Raw genomic sequence first — 16,810 nt, 5'->3', positions numbered from 1 at the left:
AGAAGAATGAGAATCTTATTCACTTTTGAGAAGATAGCAGCAGCTGCAACTACTTGTATGTCACTGAGTTCTTTATTCTCAGGTCAATGAGAATAGACTGCAATTGCAACTGGACAGCATTTCGTTTTTCTTTTGCTTTCACTCATTTACAACAATTCTGATTCTTAACGAATCAAAATAGAAAAGGAAAAAAAAAAAATCACTACCTTCTTTCTCTTTATCTTCTTTCGATCCCTCTCTTGTATTATACGATCACTGCCCTAAAATCCCTTGAGGATCTTCCCGAATCACTTCAAGTTCATTGTAGCCAAAACGTACTGCAGGTACCATGAAAACACAAGAACAGTCCCACACTCCCACCGGTAACCATGAAGTAGTCTTGATAAGTGGCATTATCAATACAGTGTACGGCATATCAAAACTTCTCAGTGGAACCAAGAGTTCTTCCAAAACCCTTCATGAGTACGCACTAATGTAGTTTTTCAACTCAAGAACCGGCAAGAGGACTAGTTCTTGGAAATCCAATATGAAAAGTCGATAAATGAAAGCAAAAACAAAAAATATTTCCATTGCCGGGATTTGAACCCGGGTCGCCTGGGTGAAAGCCAGGTTCGCCTGGGTGAAAGCCAGGTATCCTAACCGGGCTGGACTACAATGGATAGGTGACAGGCTTTGGTCTCCAAATTACTAGTTATAATAAATATTGTACCTGAAGATTTATATGTTTGACGAGCATCATCCAGTTTTCTCGATGTAAAGTAGAGGCTCAAAGCTGCTTAGTTATCCGAACGTTGCTCAGGCCAAACATGTCTCGTCTCTTTCATCTCGTAGGACATTATTATAGCTCAAACATGAAGCATGACATTTATAATGGTTATGTTTTATTTTCAGCTGTGTCACCTTGGTGTCTTAGATTACATATCGGACTTCATTTTGCTGCATATATGGGAAACCTAGAGCTTATGAATTTAGATACGGTTCCGAAAGAATGCTGAATTACTATGTGAAATACACAGATTTAAGATGGTTTTTTGGTTATCCGAATTTCGTTTTTCTTTTGCTTCGACTCATTTACAACAATTCTGATTCCTAATGAATCAAAATAGAAAAAAAAAAAACTTTATCTTCTTTCCCTCTCTTGTATTTATACAGTAAAGACAGAGAGAAGAATATGACCAGGATGTTACAACAACCATAATAATATCTATGTATAAAAAAAAAAAAAATCACTGCCTTTTCGCTAACGTCTTCTTCAATCCCTTGAGGATCTTCCCAAACCACATCAAGTTCATTGTAGCCAAAACTGCTGGTACCACAAAGACCAAGAACAGTCCAACTGGGTGCATCTGTTCGACCTGTTTCATAAAAGTTGCAAAGAGAAAATTAAGTGGTCATGAGATTTTTCCAACAAAGTTCAAAGAGAGTAGTCTTGAGTAGATTATCTAATGAGAAGGAATCAGAGTGCGCGACAAGCAGATTCAGATAGGTGGTTTAACCGTTACCTGATGAAAATGCAGGTACACGTGGTAAAACAGGTAAACAAAGAGAAGAACCCTGGCAACCTGCAATGCATCATTTATTTCCGTTAAAATATGTTCCAAACGGTTTTAAATGAGAGACTAAAAAACTGGTAACTCACCAGCCAAGAAAAGAATATAACAATTCCATTAATGAGATAAGCAGTCGATCTCTTCATACCAGCTGTGTCAAGGTACCTGTTACCAAAAGGAAATATAATTAACAAAGCAATGCAAGCAAAAGGCTGCTTGAAAACATTAGTCATCGATAACTTACCATCTCAGATTTATTCCTGGGGTCGTAGTCTCTGAGATCAAAACCATGTATGTGTAAAGCTGACCCTCTCCAGATAGCATAGAGTATGCTACCGCAATTAAAGAAAGAAGATGATGGAGAACCTACAGCATGAGTTTTACTGTATTGTTCAATGACATTACAAGACAAGGACCAAATTCACAAGACCTTTTGAGACGTAGAGTTTAATCAAAGATAGCTAACAAAAATAGAAAATTGGTAAACTATACAGAGTAATAATATACTTACATACTCCATCCCACCTAAAGAAGGATACAGCCAAAATATCATTGCAAGGTCCGCAATGAAGTACCCAACAGAAACCTGTCACAAGTTAGATCAACTTTATGATACAGAAAATGCTTCTTTTACACATGTTAAACAGAGAACCCAAAGCCATACATGGGCATCACAAACACTGGCCTACCCAAGCATATTTAAGGCACACGTATTTGATCTTTCACAATGGATTTTCGATGCACATTTTAGAGTACATGTAAACAGCTGTGAAGGACACACCAAGGGCACTTCGCGTGTTCAACGTAGTTATTTAAATCATTTGAGATTGAGAACCTAAAGGGGAGAAATTCCTACCCCCAGTGCAAAATTAGAAAGTGGGGAGCTGCGGAATGTAACAAGGCCAGTAATTGAACGGTCGGAAAACAGTTCTGCAAAGAACACGAAGTACAATGACATTGTTGTGATGAATATGGCATGAATAGTAGAGATACCCCTGCAAAGACATTTTAACAACATATAAGAACAAGTAACACAAAAAATAAGATAACTGGGACAACTAGATAAGACGAACTTACCTGTTGTTCCACTCGATCTTTTGGATTTTCGTAAGGGTTGCGTAGGTCTTAGAATAACCGGAACTTATCACCTGGGTAATATCATAACCCTGCAATGGACATAAAAAGACAAGGCCCAATTATTGAACATGAAGCACTACAAACTAGCAGACAGTTTCCATAAGAGAAAGCAAGGGCCGTAAACGTCTAAGTCTAAGCATCTTTGTTTTCGTTTTAAGCCATAACACTATAACAGATACTAACATGCAACACTAAAATGATAGGTTAGCATACACCAAGAAAGGTGCACGACTAGCTCGGAGTCGCTGCAAAGAGTATATATCATGGCCTCTTATTAGATCAGATTTAGGATGGCCTGATTGGTTATACTTCCGTTTTTTATAGCTTTTACAGTTTTCAGTTTTAAGTTCTGTAATTGAACTAATCGCATTGGTTCTTAATTGATTTCGCAAAAAAAAACAAAAAAAAGAAAAGAAAAGAAGATACTAACATGCACTAGTTCAACAGATACCCCCAACTATAAAAAGAAAGCAACTCTAAGGTGTAGCAAAGACATACCATTTTGCAAGCTAGGACACCACTGAAGACAGCGGTGTATGGAATGACAGGATCTGCTAGCAAGTAAGTTCTAACCAAACCCTCAGCCTGGGTTTGGTAAGACTTCATAGCCATTACCGTCTTCCGGGAAACAGGCATCATAACGCGCATCCTGGTCCAAAATTCAATCAGCATAGCAACAAAAAAAAATGAAGTGCAGGACATATCTATCTTTCTTCACAACAGAGATAATCAAACAAATTAGTGTAACAAACTGACACTTCATATGTGTAATGTCAAGACTTACTGTTATGATGACTTGGTGTTTGCCAGTTTCTGCAGCAGTGAAATTATCAGTCCCTAATCGGCAAGAGAGAAATTCCTTATTCAGGTTACCGGCAACAAATGTAACGCACAAATCTAAATCCAAAAATACTCATTGGTGTTAGAAAGACACCGTCACAGCATATTCTCAAATGTAATTGCCCAGATTTCAATATCGATATCATGTCAATAGCTCGTCACAGATTTTTTTAGCCTACAACATAAATGATACATCCGATCCTAGAGCATGTAAACTATGTCACTTAGAATTATCAATTATGTTCCTCAAACCTACTTAATGAAACTGTTTATCGACTACTAACAATTCGTATCCAAGACACAACAATAGACCCTGCCATCAATCAGTATTCTAATTCGGTGGAACTATGAATTTCTTAGGTAATTCACAGATTACTAGTAATTCCCTTATCATTTGAGACTGGGTAAACATTTCACATTTCCAATTTCTTCAAAACCAATTATGAAATCTGAGATATAGCATTATGAGCAAACACACATTATTTCCTGTAACAACTAGATCCTGTAACAACTAAAACAAATTCATCTTTACACATTCAGGAAACCCAGTATCAGATCAAAAATCATGTGAGAACACAAATCAGAAATAATTAAGCAATGAGAATAAGAAAGGTCAACACCTTTTCCTACAGAGATCTCTACAAACATATGGAACAAACAAAACCCATATTCCAAAAACCAGAAAACAAATTATAGATCCAGAAAATAAAAAACTCAGATTATAAATAGAACAAGTCATGTGCAGTAATGGGGGGTTGGGTAGATGGATCTGAAGAAAAGGAGAAAAAAAGAAGTTACCTTTTAATTCGTTTCTGTAAATGGGATTGCTTAAATAACTGGTTATGTTGGTTGAAGATTATTACATTTCATTGTTTCCATTTTCTCTCCACTTTATATTTCCATTTCTTTTTTCTTTTGTCTGTTTGTTTTTGGTATGTGAAAGAGACAGACAGATTGATTCTATCTCTCTGACAACAGAAGCAGAAGGGTAGATGGATGAGAGATGGAGATTCAAGATTGACTAGTTGATGATGCAGAAGAAGAAGAAGAAGATAGAGGAAAACTCTGAAACAGAGGCCCTTGATTTTTCTTACAATTTTCAATTCACAGGAATTTCTTTTCTTTTCCTTTTTCTTTCTTTTGGTTTTTTCTATTTTCTTGTCACTTTAAGGTTAAATGGATAAAATATACATTTATTACATCAAATTTAACTGTCTTATCCAAGATTTACAGGAATTAGAACAGCATTATTGCACGTGATTTTAAGAAAAAGAATACTGTCTTTGAAAAAATTACACTTTTATGCAAATTACGTTTTGTGCACGATACGATGAAGCACGTGATTTTAAGAAAAAGAATACTGTCTTTGAAAAAATTACACTTTTATGCAAATTACGTTTTGTGCACGATACGATGAAACACATAAAGTATTGTAACCGATAGCCGAAAGTTATTTAGATCGAAAATTAAATATGAGAGTCAGTTTCCTAACGGGTTTTACACATGCCAATCATGAGGTGAAACAAGACCCGTCATTGCAAGTAAATGGATACATCCCCGTGAAAGAAACAAATTTTTATTTCATTTTCTTGCACTGGATTCACACAGTACTATTGCGGTATGTCATTAAAAATGCTTATGTAGTAAGCATGGGCAAATTATTGCATTCGGCCAAAAGCAAATAAAGACAAAGGAGAAAAGACCAGAGTGGTTTCGTTTCATAGTGTTTGTACAGTTACATCAGCTACAAGCCAACTCAACATAGAAAAAACTGGTAAAAGTTGTTTTCTGTGCATTCCAAATGATGGGAGCACTACAGCTGCACAACTCAGGAGATCTTCTTTTTTTCCCCCATAGAATATGGAAAGAGACAAAGGGATAATAATTCTACACATGATTTTCTTATTCTATTCATATAAACAAGTGCTGTGACTATGAGAACATGCTCAATACTTTTGTTTATTCCCTGAGTAATTGTTTAATGTGTTGAAGAATACTACAATGTTTCAGTATTAACATCACACAATGTCTGACAGCAGGTGCAAGTTTCTATTATGGAGAGCCTGGTCAAGGGAGCACACCAGGCCTACATCCATGCAACATACAACATCCACAAAATCAAGGTCCCATATTCAAAATCCATGTTAGAAGGGAAAAAAAAATGCCACTTTTCTATGACAGGCCTTCGTATTCAAAATCCAGGATCTAACAAAAATTACAGTTAAAGGATGTCTAATCAATGACTGAAGATACTCGTGTACATTGTATCTCTCTTTCTCCGTCAATCAATATAAATCTATCTTCATCTATCTATCTTCGAATTGGTAACAAAATATAGTTGACAAAACAACACCCACAAGTCACAACCTCAGCCTGCTACAAGCAGAGGGAGGAGATGAGGCAGTAATTGACTGTCACAAAAAAATGGGAGTATAAAATTGTAACCTGATCTAGGTTAAGATTCACAAAATCAAGAATGGATCATACTGTTGCTGATGTTGTGGTGGTATGTATGTTGTTTGCAGCCATTTGGTGCCGTTCACCTTTCAACAGGACGACTGTCTACATAAAAAAAAAATCTACACAAAAAATGAGGTATCCCTGTATCTTCAGTACATTTCTGTTCTATGGCATTTCAATTGTCAGAGGATTTAGTTTGGGATCTGGATCAGATAGAGTGCTCTTAGTATCCTCAGACCTGGGAAAAATATTTGGCATTAATATCTCAAGTAAAACTGGAATGCATATACATCCATCCAGAAACCAAATTCATGTGCTTGGGGCTTGCCGTGCTCAATTAAATCAGAATCCAAATCAAAATCAAATAATATAACGAGAGGGAGTTGCTCATCAGCAAGATTTACAAAGTCATGTGTATGCCACACTACCCGTAAGACTTTTCCTGATACTGTACGAAGGTTTAAGCTAACGATAAATAGAATTTAACAGGACTTACTTGATCAACTGCTCCAGTTCATTCACAACTTGGCTGATAGTATGGAGGGTCATCTTCTTTACCTGATTAGATTAATAAAATGTCATGTTGACTCGTTAATATGACATAAAACACAACTGGGGATTTTTTAGGCCCTAATAATAATGACTTAAAACATAATCTACAGTGCCGATACTGGTTTCTAAAGCACCAACCCCGGACCTAATGCACAGTGCATAATGTATTCTTTAGAGTTCACATGTATTTTGTGATGGGCATCACTAAATTTTGGTAGGAACACAAAATCACACGGCTTAACTAGAGCCTCTCAAAAATAGTAGAGATAAATAACTCATCAAGGGTGCATTAAAAAGACGATCAAAGAGCTGAAATAACAAGAAATTTGTTCAATTCTAGAAGAGAGGGGATCATGGACAATCTTATTTGCACACTATCTCACAAGATTTGCACAGATTTTTTTATGAAGCTCAAACGACACTGAAATTGAAGCTAATGGTTGTGATACTATTAAATTCAGAGCTAAACAAGTCTCTGTATGTAGAGCAGCAAGAGTTAAAGGATTTATACGCTGAGAAAACCGTACCTCCAGCTTGTCTTCATTTCCCTTATGGCCCTTGGGTAGTAAACGGAAATCCTCAGTTAACCTCACACATTCTAAGACATTTTCTGGTGAGACAAAGTCGACTGCAACCTTAAGACATGACTGCAAAGGTAAAGAAAATAAAATGAACATAGACAGAGGCAAGATTAAAAAAATTCATTCCTACTGTTCAAAATTCTAAATCAACTACAACACAGTTGGACAGCACCATAAAACTGTGGATAGCTCAAACCTTTCTACACACAGGAAGAAAGCACTCCATACCTTGAGGTTTCTTACTTGATGAAGGCAGCCTGCTGGGATTAATACTGCCTCTCCAAGTTCTTGTACGAAAGTCCAAGGTTCAATACCTACATCGAATCCAAATGCCACTTAGATAAGAATAAACAAAAAGTACTAAGTTACCAAAATTAAGAAAGATTAGCTAGAATAATTAGATAAACAACCGAATTCCTCCTTGAGCGCCCTCTTATGCTTTGCACTGAGATAAAAAGTCTGGTCATAAATTGGATGAATAACCTGTAACATTTAATTATACTGTTAAGTTACAACAGACAATGTGGATAACGTTCGCTTAACACTAACCGTATTAGCGAACTATAATAATAGAGCACATCATTTTATAATATTAGACTATAGTCAAGCTCTTGCTACTCAAACTGCAAACCCCAACAACAGAAACCACAGATCTCAAGCTAATTGGTGTACCATGTGCACAGTGAAAGCATAAAGGTACATCAATATGATACAGATGGATCTCAAAAAACTTGCTTGATGTATCAGGCATATCGATTACCTCAAAACAGCAATATTTTCCATTTTAATGTGATGTCGACAATGAGTGTAAGAACAGGTTTGTATGAATAAAATGGATCTGTAATTACCTTTTCTACAGGAGAACCATTTATGTGCCTGAACTCTTTGGAATGGTTTCTAAGATATTCCTGAAGTTTTGGAACATCTTGCCTGCGGAAGATATCCCAAAGAGCACCACCATTACTCTTCTCCAAGCCATCAAGGTTACTCTGTTCTTCACTCAACTTGTTCTCATTATTGTTGACCTCAGCTTCCCCATGTTGTTGGTCTGCATGATCTTTCGTATCCGAAACCTTATTTCTAGAATGAACCATGCACATTTCCACTTCATTTGTCTCCAATGAAGCCAGGTTGTCGTCTACTTGGAGATTAACATCCATATTAAGATCCAAACTGTCCACCGCCTGAACTTCACATGCATCCTTTTGTGTTACACCCAAACCACTGGTAGCTGGGCCACAGCCGACAATACAAGACTCTTCTTCTCCACGATTAAGGTCAGACTTAGTTTGTTCATGGTTTGAAGGAGCAGCACATGACCCACCATTCTCAGATATAGATGCTTCAAAATTTGACTCGGGAGAAGTCACAAAAAGCTCTTTTTCATCTAGGGCCTTGTATGTCTTTTTCAAAGCCTTCATAGCAGAACGTTGTCGAGCATCAAGAGAAACTTCCCCAGTATGCATCAAGACATTCACCTATGCCAGATGCAAGAAACACTAATTAGCAAAATTCTTCAGAGTATGTGTAGACTGACATATATGACAAAGAATGAACGTCAGTGTGCAAACTCAATAGAAGTAAACATACCGCATCAGACAAGTCGCAATGAAGTTTTGTTACAGAATCACCACGGCCGAGTTCTTCGCCATACCCATAAGCAATGTATGCCTTGGGCCCCAAGTCCGGCTTCACAGCATCCTCTGGCAATTTTGTTGCAAGATTAAGAAATCCACTCTTCGGGTTTGTGTACCCCTGATATGGCAAGGAACTAATGAATTCAGCACCATGGCGTGGCAAGCGTTCCTCCAAGAAATTCGATGGTGGCCAATCCATCAGTTTGAGCATCTCAGGCCAAGAGTTGAGGTGTCTCCGACCTTCTGAATAGCCTCTGAAAAATTCTTTCAGATTAATCTGCACATAAAAAATACAAAACTCAAGGTCATGAGCATATAAATTAAAAGAGTGTCAGAGTTGAGAGCAATGAAACCAACCTCACACCAATTCAGGCATTCGATGGCCTTTGCTGTTAAGGACGATGGATCCTTGGACTTGCTGGGGTTTGTTACCTGGCGCAATGCACGCCACATAACCATTGGCTCCCAGCTCAGGCCATCCGTAAGATCCACAACATTCCGGACAATTACCGGCTCACCTTTCATCCAATGCTTTTGAAAGTGCTCCATGTCCCCATGCTGCATATCACTACCTGATGGACAGTACAGATGATTGTCATCATAATCTTCACGACAAGATGATATCCGCAAATTACTGTTTTCCAAGTCAATAGAGCCGGCAGAATTGAAACAGGAGCATTTATGTGCAGGGGTTGCAGGAACATCTAAGAGTTTGTATTTCTCTGCTAGTTCTTCTGCTTTCTGCTTCAGCTCTGAAACCCAGTTTTCTGGAAGAATATGCTTCAGCTCTAGATGACCAGAATCGCAAGCATCGACTTCTTTAGACAAGCAAGGGATGCTACCATTACTCCCCATTTGCCACCCAGATTCTTGTTTGTCGCCATGCTTCGTAATTAATTCTCGACAATCTCCTTGTAAAGAACCACCACGGATTTCACGACAGCAATTCAGGCATAGATCATAAGAACAGTGTGTGCAGCTCCGATAAAAATCGACAATTGAAGTACTGCAGTTGTTACTGCTCATGTGTCATGGGTTAAATTCAGTCTGTTAGTAGAATGTATTAAAGGGAGCAAAAATAGAATATGTTCCTCGCAAGGAAAGCCTCACCAGTAGAAACGGTCATCTGGTTCACAAGAAGTCTGTTTTATCTCCAAATCTGGAACTCTTACTCCTGCACGAACACAGTAGCTATCAGAAAAGGAAAAAAAATGAAAACGAGTTGCATAAATTTTGCGATGCAGATCAGCCAAATCCACCATGGATGCACACATTTATACATTTGATCTGACAAGAATGTGTCTCAAGTTCACAACAGACACTCGTTACAAACATCTAATTGTAGATAACTCAGTAAAAAAAATATATGTAATTTAGAAGACTCTAAAATCGGACAACAAAAACGGGGAAACAATGAACAAGGTTATGTAAAGCACCTTGTATATTTGCCTCCGCTACTCTTTCCATATCTTGTTCTTCATGAATTAGTTTCAGGATGGGTAATAGAGCTCGTAACATATATTTACAGCAGTTAAGCTTCTCGTCTGCATCCATCTCCATTCCTTGTCTCTTTAAATTCTACACATCATAGATAGAAATAAACATATTAAAACTCCAGAATGTCAATTCGTAGCACCGACAAAGATAACACAAAGTGCAATAAAATATCAACCTTAAGCACTTTGAATGACCGCAAGCATGCTTTGCAATTGCAGTTTCCACGACAAAATGGGCAAGAATCTGCAATTGCTTCAGCCGAATATTTCGGATACCTATACTCCACAGAAAGAGAAAACAACAACCAGGAGATGTTAATTGATCTCCCATTGCAAACTATTAGTTCTTGAACTATAATTTGAACAAACAAGATAATGGTTCATTTCCTTGGCATAATAGAATTAACCACAAACATTAAATCATCAAAAAGAAAATCAAAATTAAGAAACAAGCTCCAAGGTGATCTTACCAACTCTGAATGCAACGCAAGCAATATACTTTCACTTTGCATTTTCCGCAACAAACATATTCCTCTCTACCGTTCGTACACTGATGACACCTTTTCTTCTCCACCTCCACTTCACTCACCTGTTTATTTATTCACAACAATAAATTTAACATCACGTAATTGAAAGTCAAAACTGAATTTCTATGCATAAATCAATCACAAAAAAATAAAAATAAATAAATAACTCACATCATTCCTCTTCTGTATGTTTTCCAGTAGAACCACCTTCTTTGGCCTTCCTCTCTTTTTTCTTGTTTGCTCATCACTCAAATCGCTACCCTTCTTCTTTGTAATTTCCAGGAGCACAACCTCCTTTGGTCTTCCTCTTTTTCTTATGTTTGTTCATCGCTACCTTTCTTCTTTGAAATTTCCAGTAGAACCACCTTCTTTGATCTTCCTCTTTTTCTTCTTGTTTGCTTATCGATTAAATTTGTGCCCTTCATCATTGTGTTTTCCTCTAGCACCACCTTCTTTGGTCTTCCTCTTTTTCTTATGGTTTGCTCATCACTTAAATCCCTACCCTTCTTCTTTGTAACTTCCAGTAGCACCACCTTCTTTGGTCTTACTCTTTTTCTTCCTGTTTGCTCATCACTTAAATCACTGCCCTTCTTTGTTGTATTTTCTGCTAGCACCACCTTCTTTGGCCTTCCTCTTTTTCTTCTTCTTTGCTCATCAATTAAACCCCTACCTTTATTCTTTGCGTTCTCAAGTAGCACCGCCTTCTCTGGATTTCCTCTTTTTCTTTTTCCTGACCCCTCCTTAATCTCATCAATTCCATTTTCCTCCCTGTTTTTCATCATCATTTCCTGACTCTTCAAGTTCTACACATGGTAGAAAGAAATAAACACATATTAAAATTCCAGAAGGTCAATTTTTAACACAGATAAAGAAAATAAGTGAAAAAGCATATCAAACCTTGGGCGTTATACATGAACGCAAACATTTTATGCAATTGCAATTATCACGACAAAATGGGCAAGACTGTGCAATAGCTTCAGGCGAAAACTTTGGATACCTATACTCCACAATAAAAACAACCCGCCACAAATACGTATTATGATCATGCCCCAATCCAAATTTTTAATTCTCAATCTATAATTTGAAAAACAAGACTAGGAGTAATTTCCTTAGCATATCAGAATGAACCACAAACATGAAAAGAACAATGAGAACTCAGAAAACAAGCTTCAATTCGATCTTACCAATTTCCAATGCAACCAATGCAATATACTTTAACTTGACATTTTGTACAACAAACATATTCCTCTTCATCGTTCTTACCGCACTGATGACACCTTACCTTCTCCTCCACTTGGTTCACCTGTTTACAAACAATTCTAGCATCATCATTCAAAATCCACATTGAAAATCACCAATTTGAAACCCAATTTATATTAGCAAAGAAAGAATTAAAATGCTCACTCTATTCATCTTGTTTGTATCTTCCGATATCTCCACCTTCTTTGGTGTTCCTCTTTTTCTTCTTGTTTGGTCGGTGCTTGCCGTGTGATGACATATTACCTTCTCCCCCTCCTCTTCATTCACCTATTAACAAATTAAAATCTAACCCTCAACACCGAAATCCACATACAAAATCACGAATTCAAAACCAAATTTCTACAAACAAATCAATCAAAACGAGAGAATTAAGAAGCTCACTTGATTCATCTTGTTTGTATTTGGGTCCAATAGCATCACCTTCTTAGGTCTTCCCCTTCCTCTTTTTGTTTCTTTAGCAATGGAGCTCTCCCCTTTTATCTCCTCATTGACGCACTCTACTGAATCTAATTCCCCATTTCCTAAATCCTCCTTAGTCTCCTCAGTTCCATTTTCTTCCCCCATTTTCATCTTCTTAATCCCCTTTTCATTCTCTTTCTCCTCCTCCACCTGTTTACAACAATTATAGCATCGACATTGAACTCCACATACAAAATCAAGAATACGAATTCCTACAAACAAATCAATCAAAAAAAAAAAAAAAAAAAAAAGTTAAAAGCTCACATCATTCATCCTGTTTGTATTTTCCAGTGGCACCACAACCTTCTTTGGTCTCCCTCTTTTCTTTCTTGTCTGTTCATCAGAATGAGGTTGTCTTCCTCTTCCTCTTTTGATTACTGTTTCTTTAGCAATAAAGTCATCCTCCTTGATGCACTCTACTGAATCTAATTCTCCTTTCGCTGCTAAACCCTCAATCTCCTCAATTCCTCCATCTTCTTCCCTCTTTTCCACCTCATCCACTTGGTTGACCTGTTTAGAACAATAATTACACCATAATCATTCAAAATCAACATCCAAAATCTAATTTCTATAATCAAAATCAATCAATCAATGAAGAGAGAATCAATTTCTGTAATCAAAATCAATGGATCAAAAAGAGAGAATCAATTCAAAAATACCTTATTATTCAACATTTTGTTAGTGTTTTCCAGCAGCACTACTGCCTTGTTCTTCTTCTTAGGTCTTCCTCTTCCTCTTTTTATTACTGTTTCTGTAGCAGCAGTAATAATAGAGTTTACCTCTTTAGTCTCCTCCTCTACTGAATCTGATTCACCTTTTCCTAATAAGCCCTCCTCAATCTCTTTAATTCCACCATTGTCTTCTTCCATCTTTTCCATCTTATTCTCCTTCTCATCATCATCATCATCATCATCAGTACCAAAACCCCTAAAACCCCTCTTTCCTTGTTTCTCATATTCAATCTTTGATTCTGTTTTTGCTGTTTGAATAACAGCTGCTTTGCTTTTGCTTTTAGAATCATCATCACCACCATCCTTCTCTTGATTCATGGTTTATCGAGATCGCAAAACCACTTTTGCTTTTTTTACCGCCCCCTCAGTCTCTCCATCTTCTTCCGGTGGGCGATAAAGAGAAATAAAACTGGTCTCTGGTCTCTCTCTTTCTTTTTCTTATTGCTCAAAACACTGATGATCGAGTATTACATAGTTATCAATCCGTTTTGGGTACTTGGTTATGGAGAAGCAAAGTTGTAAAATAAAAAGTGCAGTCAGATTATTCCCTTGCCAATATGCATGAAGGAGGATACTTGTGGTTGTGGTGTATGATGCAGCTTTAGAGCTTGGGCACATTCAGCTTTATGACCCTTAACCTGGGTGAAAGTAAAATCTTAGCTCCACTGCCTAATATACTGTGCAGCCTAACAACAAACCTTCAAGCTCCATTGCAAGGATGTGTGATAATCTGTTTGTCGAGTACTTTTTTTAGACCAATGGTGTTGTGTACTTTTAAAGACGAGCAATTTGGAAAGACTGTGCATCTTTATAAACTCTTCACATGTTTGATTTAAAGCATTTACAGGTGGACCTTCAAATCCAAATCAAAATGGAACTGTACCAAGTGAAAGACACGATTCCTGCAGTTCAAATGACACTAGACCTAGATGAAATAATGTGACCGACCCACGGAACATTTACCATGGTATACTGTGTTAATCTCTGGCCTGTTTCAAACTTCTCGGCCACTCTGCATATTCTTCCCAACCGTGGTTCAATGAATGCATACATATAATCTAAGCAATCTTGCTTGAGTTTATAGGCTTATAGTTCAATTTTGAAACTAGCACACTTAATGAAAAAGTAATATAGCTGCGCAGTAGACATATCTGTAATGTATGAAGCAGAGCAGACTATACCATCTCCTATCTGGGTGCACCGTTCTGCTCCATTAACTATGAAATTGTTTTACAGAAAGGCACACAGGTGATCTTGTGCTCGAGTGCCTTGAGTATTCAAGGCCCTACTAGTTCAAAAATGCACTTAAATGAATCGCATAAAAGAGGTGCAACAAGCACAATGACTGCAGTAAACTCAAAACACAGACTAGGTGAGAAATTGTACAACCATACTTGTTAAAATTATTTCATTGCATCGTTAAATCCTACCTGTTCATACACTTTCAATAACCAATAACAGATGATTATTTAGTACATCTAACCTCCGCCATCATATTAGCATATATTAGTAATTGGAGGAAATTTGATTTATGAAAAAGCAGATGCACTCCCTTGTGTTTTACCCATCAACAGTACCTTAGCCTCGTTGATCTTCTTAGCAAGATAAATGCTCCCACCCTGGTCAGGATGGTTAGCCACCATCACCCTCCTGTGTGCTTCTTTAATCTTCTCCTTGACTGCATGCTCTCTGAATGAAACCAAGCAAATAGATAAACAAATTTTACTGGCCTTTTCTGCAGTTGCAGTCATAACCGACTTCACAAAAAAACTGTAGCAAGCGTAATGATAACATCATTCAGAACTTCCTAGCTTCTCTATTAACTGACAAGTTCACTTGCTTCATAGTCTCAATCGCAACAAAAACACATTTCACTCACTTACTTCATAGCCTCAATAGCTACTACCAAGGTAAAATTTTCAGGTAAACTAAGAATATCTGAACATGCCTAATGAATCAAAGTGCACTTGCCAGAAGTGTGTCACAGATGTTTCAGCAATTAAGTTTGATCGACATCGGCACACTACAAAGACCTTACAAGGAATTGGCCAATTGTTACAATGGTAGCTTGAAGTGCTGCCTTTCATTAGTTACTTTTTAAGCGCAGGGCTCTCTGAACATTGCAAGGCAATCTACAAATTCATTCTCAAAAAATTACGAATACAGTATTAAAATGTCCGTGTTCACAGATAGGCAATTGGCAGTTGCTAGGCCAAATGAGCATACCTTGGGTAAAATTCCCAACACCCCCAATTCTATCTTTCTCCCTAGTTCTCATATAAGGCCAAATTGGAAGCTTCATTCTCTAATAAATCAGGGATTGATAGTGTTACATATTGGTGTGCACAAATAGGCAATTGGGCAGCTGCTAGACGAAAATAAGCAAATTCTATGTAAAATTCCCGCCACCCCCACCCCCACCCCCAATTGTATGTTTCTTCCCAGTTCTAACACAAGGTCAATTTTTCAGCCTATGAATCTACACAATTATCAAACAGAACACTAAAGAACATCAATCAGAAGGGGAATGAATGTAGAATATACCTGACTCCAAGAATTAAAGCAGCCTCTCTTCTAGTCATGACAGGTTGAAATCCACCTTGGTAAAATCTCCGTGTCCGGGGAATAATTGGGCGTGTCTTAAACGCATCCCATGCCTGAATTAAGTATCTACCACCTAAAGCAACCGCTCCCACAGTCATCCCTGTTACCAACGGCTCCTGCAACCACAAAAAACAGGCAAAAATCATTCATCGCCAAATGCAACAACTGATAAAGCGTAAAATCAAGATATCCCAGTGGTCTTACCATTATTAGATAACGCGATTGTAAATTAGATTCCAGGAATTGCACACTTTTGTTCTGCGTAAGAAATTGAGACTTGTATCAGATAAAAAATCTGTGTATGATACAACTGAAAACAGCAAAATCAAAGGAGATGGGTAGGGGGGGATTATGAATACCTGCTGATGATTTGATTTTCTGGGTGGAATTTCTTGTCAACCAACTCTGAGGAGGAGGAGGACTTGGGAAAGAAGAAACAGAGGAAAGATTTTATTTTTCTAGCTCCTTCTGGGGTTTTCTACCTAAACATGAACAAGGGTAGTTTTGTAGATACAGCCGAAACCATGTCTAGATGTGCAATACTATTTTCTTGGTCGCATAACTTTTTCTGCACGCGTCCATGTATCCTTACACTTATGTTACATGGTGAGTAGTTTTGCGGGGAGTGGTTCCTACTTCCTACTCATCCTAAATTGGCAAGTAGGCCTCGATCCCATGGGCCATGTCTCCTTGCTGCCGGTGTGGGGAAAATTGTTACCGGAAAAGTATCTCTCCGGTGCCGGTGGATGAGCGATTTTTGTGTACTTATCATCACTTGATGGAATTTGTTTGCGTTTTCGTTTTCAAATCACCTCTTTCATGGCATGGCTAAAAGTATGATACTATAAGGTTTTCTAGCTAAGGAATTAAGATCTAGGAAGATTAACTACTTCTCTACGGAGAATGTGAGCGAAAATGTAAGAAACAAAATCCTAGAACGAGTTAAGCTGGACTTAACTCCCATCTTGTATATTTT

General features: G+C 37.6%; 3 protein-coding genes and 1 non-coding gene across 9 annotated transcripts; all 4 read right to left on the bottom strand.

Annotated features, from left to right (window-relative positions):
• Positions 1-564: 564 nt before the first annotated feature.
• TRNAE-UUC lies at positions 565-659 on the bottom strand. Its single transcript has 2 exons — positions 621-659; positions 565-599 (listed from the first exon to the last, which is right to left on the bottom strand). It is a non-coding gene; the product is annotated as a tRNA-Glu (tRNA).
• Positions 660-978: 319 nt separating this feature from the next.
• On the bottom strand, positions 979-4,682 carry LOC113313147 (transmembrane protein 56-B-like). 6 transcript variants are annotated; one of them, XM_026561880.1, is made up of 10 exons: positions 4,326-4,682; positions 3,472-3,584; positions 3,186-3,336; positions 2,628-2,716; positions 2,407-2,545; positions 2,062-2,136; positions 1,795-1,916; positions 1,640-1,715; positions 1,503-1,562; positions 979-1,355 (listed from the first exon to the last, which is right to left on the bottom strand). In XM_026561880.1, the coding sequence occupies exons 3-10, from the start codon at positions 3,333-3,335 to the stop codon at positions 1,227-1,229; spliced, it is 840 nt and encodes a 279-aa protein (XP_026417665.1). In that variant the 5' UTR covers position 3,336; positions 3,472-3,584; positions 4,326-4,682; the 3' UTR covers positions 979-1,226. The 6 variants fall into 6 exon arrangements, with proteins under 6 accessions (XP_026417665.1, XP_026417679.1, XP_026417694.1 ...); XM_026561894.1 differs by having other exon boundaries at positions 3,472-3,524; XM_026561909.1 differs by having other exon boundaries at positions 3,472-3,500.
• A 1,000-nt stretch (positions 4,683-5,682) lies between these two features.
• Positions 5,683-11,090, bottom strand: LOC113313133 (lysine-specific demethylase JMJ25-like). Its single transcript, XM_026561862.1, has 13 exons — positions 10,952-11,090; positions 10,724-10,842; positions 10,430-10,529; positions 10,194-10,335; positions 9,868-9,931; positions 9,115-9,775; positions 8,711-9,034; positions 7,969-8,598; positions 7,531-7,603; positions 7,349-7,434; positions 7,067-7,186; positions 6,484-6,545; positions 5,683-6,225 (listed from the first exon to the last, which is right to left on the bottom strand). Exons 4-13 carry the CDS (start codon positions 10,315-10,317, stop codon positions 6,153-6,155), a joined length of 2,217 nt encoding a protein of 738 aa, XP_026417647.1. The 5' UTR covers positions 10,318-10,335; positions 10,430-10,529; positions 10,724-10,842; positions 10,952-11,090; the 3' UTR covers positions 5,683-6,152.
• Positions 11,091-14,599: 3,509 nt separating this feature from the next.
• LOC113313138 (mitochondrial import inner membrane translocase subunit TIM14-3-like) lies at positions 14,600-16,332 on the bottom strand. The gene is made up of 4 exons (XM_026561869.1): positions 16,194-16,332; positions 16,039-16,092; positions 15,775-15,950; positions 14,600-14,919 (listed from the first exon to the last, which is right to left on the bottom strand). The coding sequence occupies exons 2-4, from the start codon at positions 16,039-16,041 to the stop codon at positions 14,760-14,762; spliced, it is 339 nt and encodes a 112-aa protein (XP_026417654.1). The 5' UTR covers positions 16,042-16,092; positions 16,194-16,332; the 3' UTR covers positions 14,600-14,759.
• Positions 16,333-16,810: the final 478 nt, after the last annotated feature.

Source organism: Papaver somniferum, chromosome 1, assembly GCF_003573695.1.
Source record: "Papaver somniferum cultivar HN1 chromosome 1, ASM357369v1, whole genome shotgun sequence".
In the NCBI taxonomy this organism is placed as follows: Eukaryota; Viridiplantae; Streptophyta; class Magnoliopsida; order Ranunculales; family Papaveraceae; genus Papaver; species Papaver somniferum.
The sequence above is the reverse complement of the archived record's forward strand: the minus strand, read 5'-3'. Positions and strand labels throughout refer to the sequence as shown.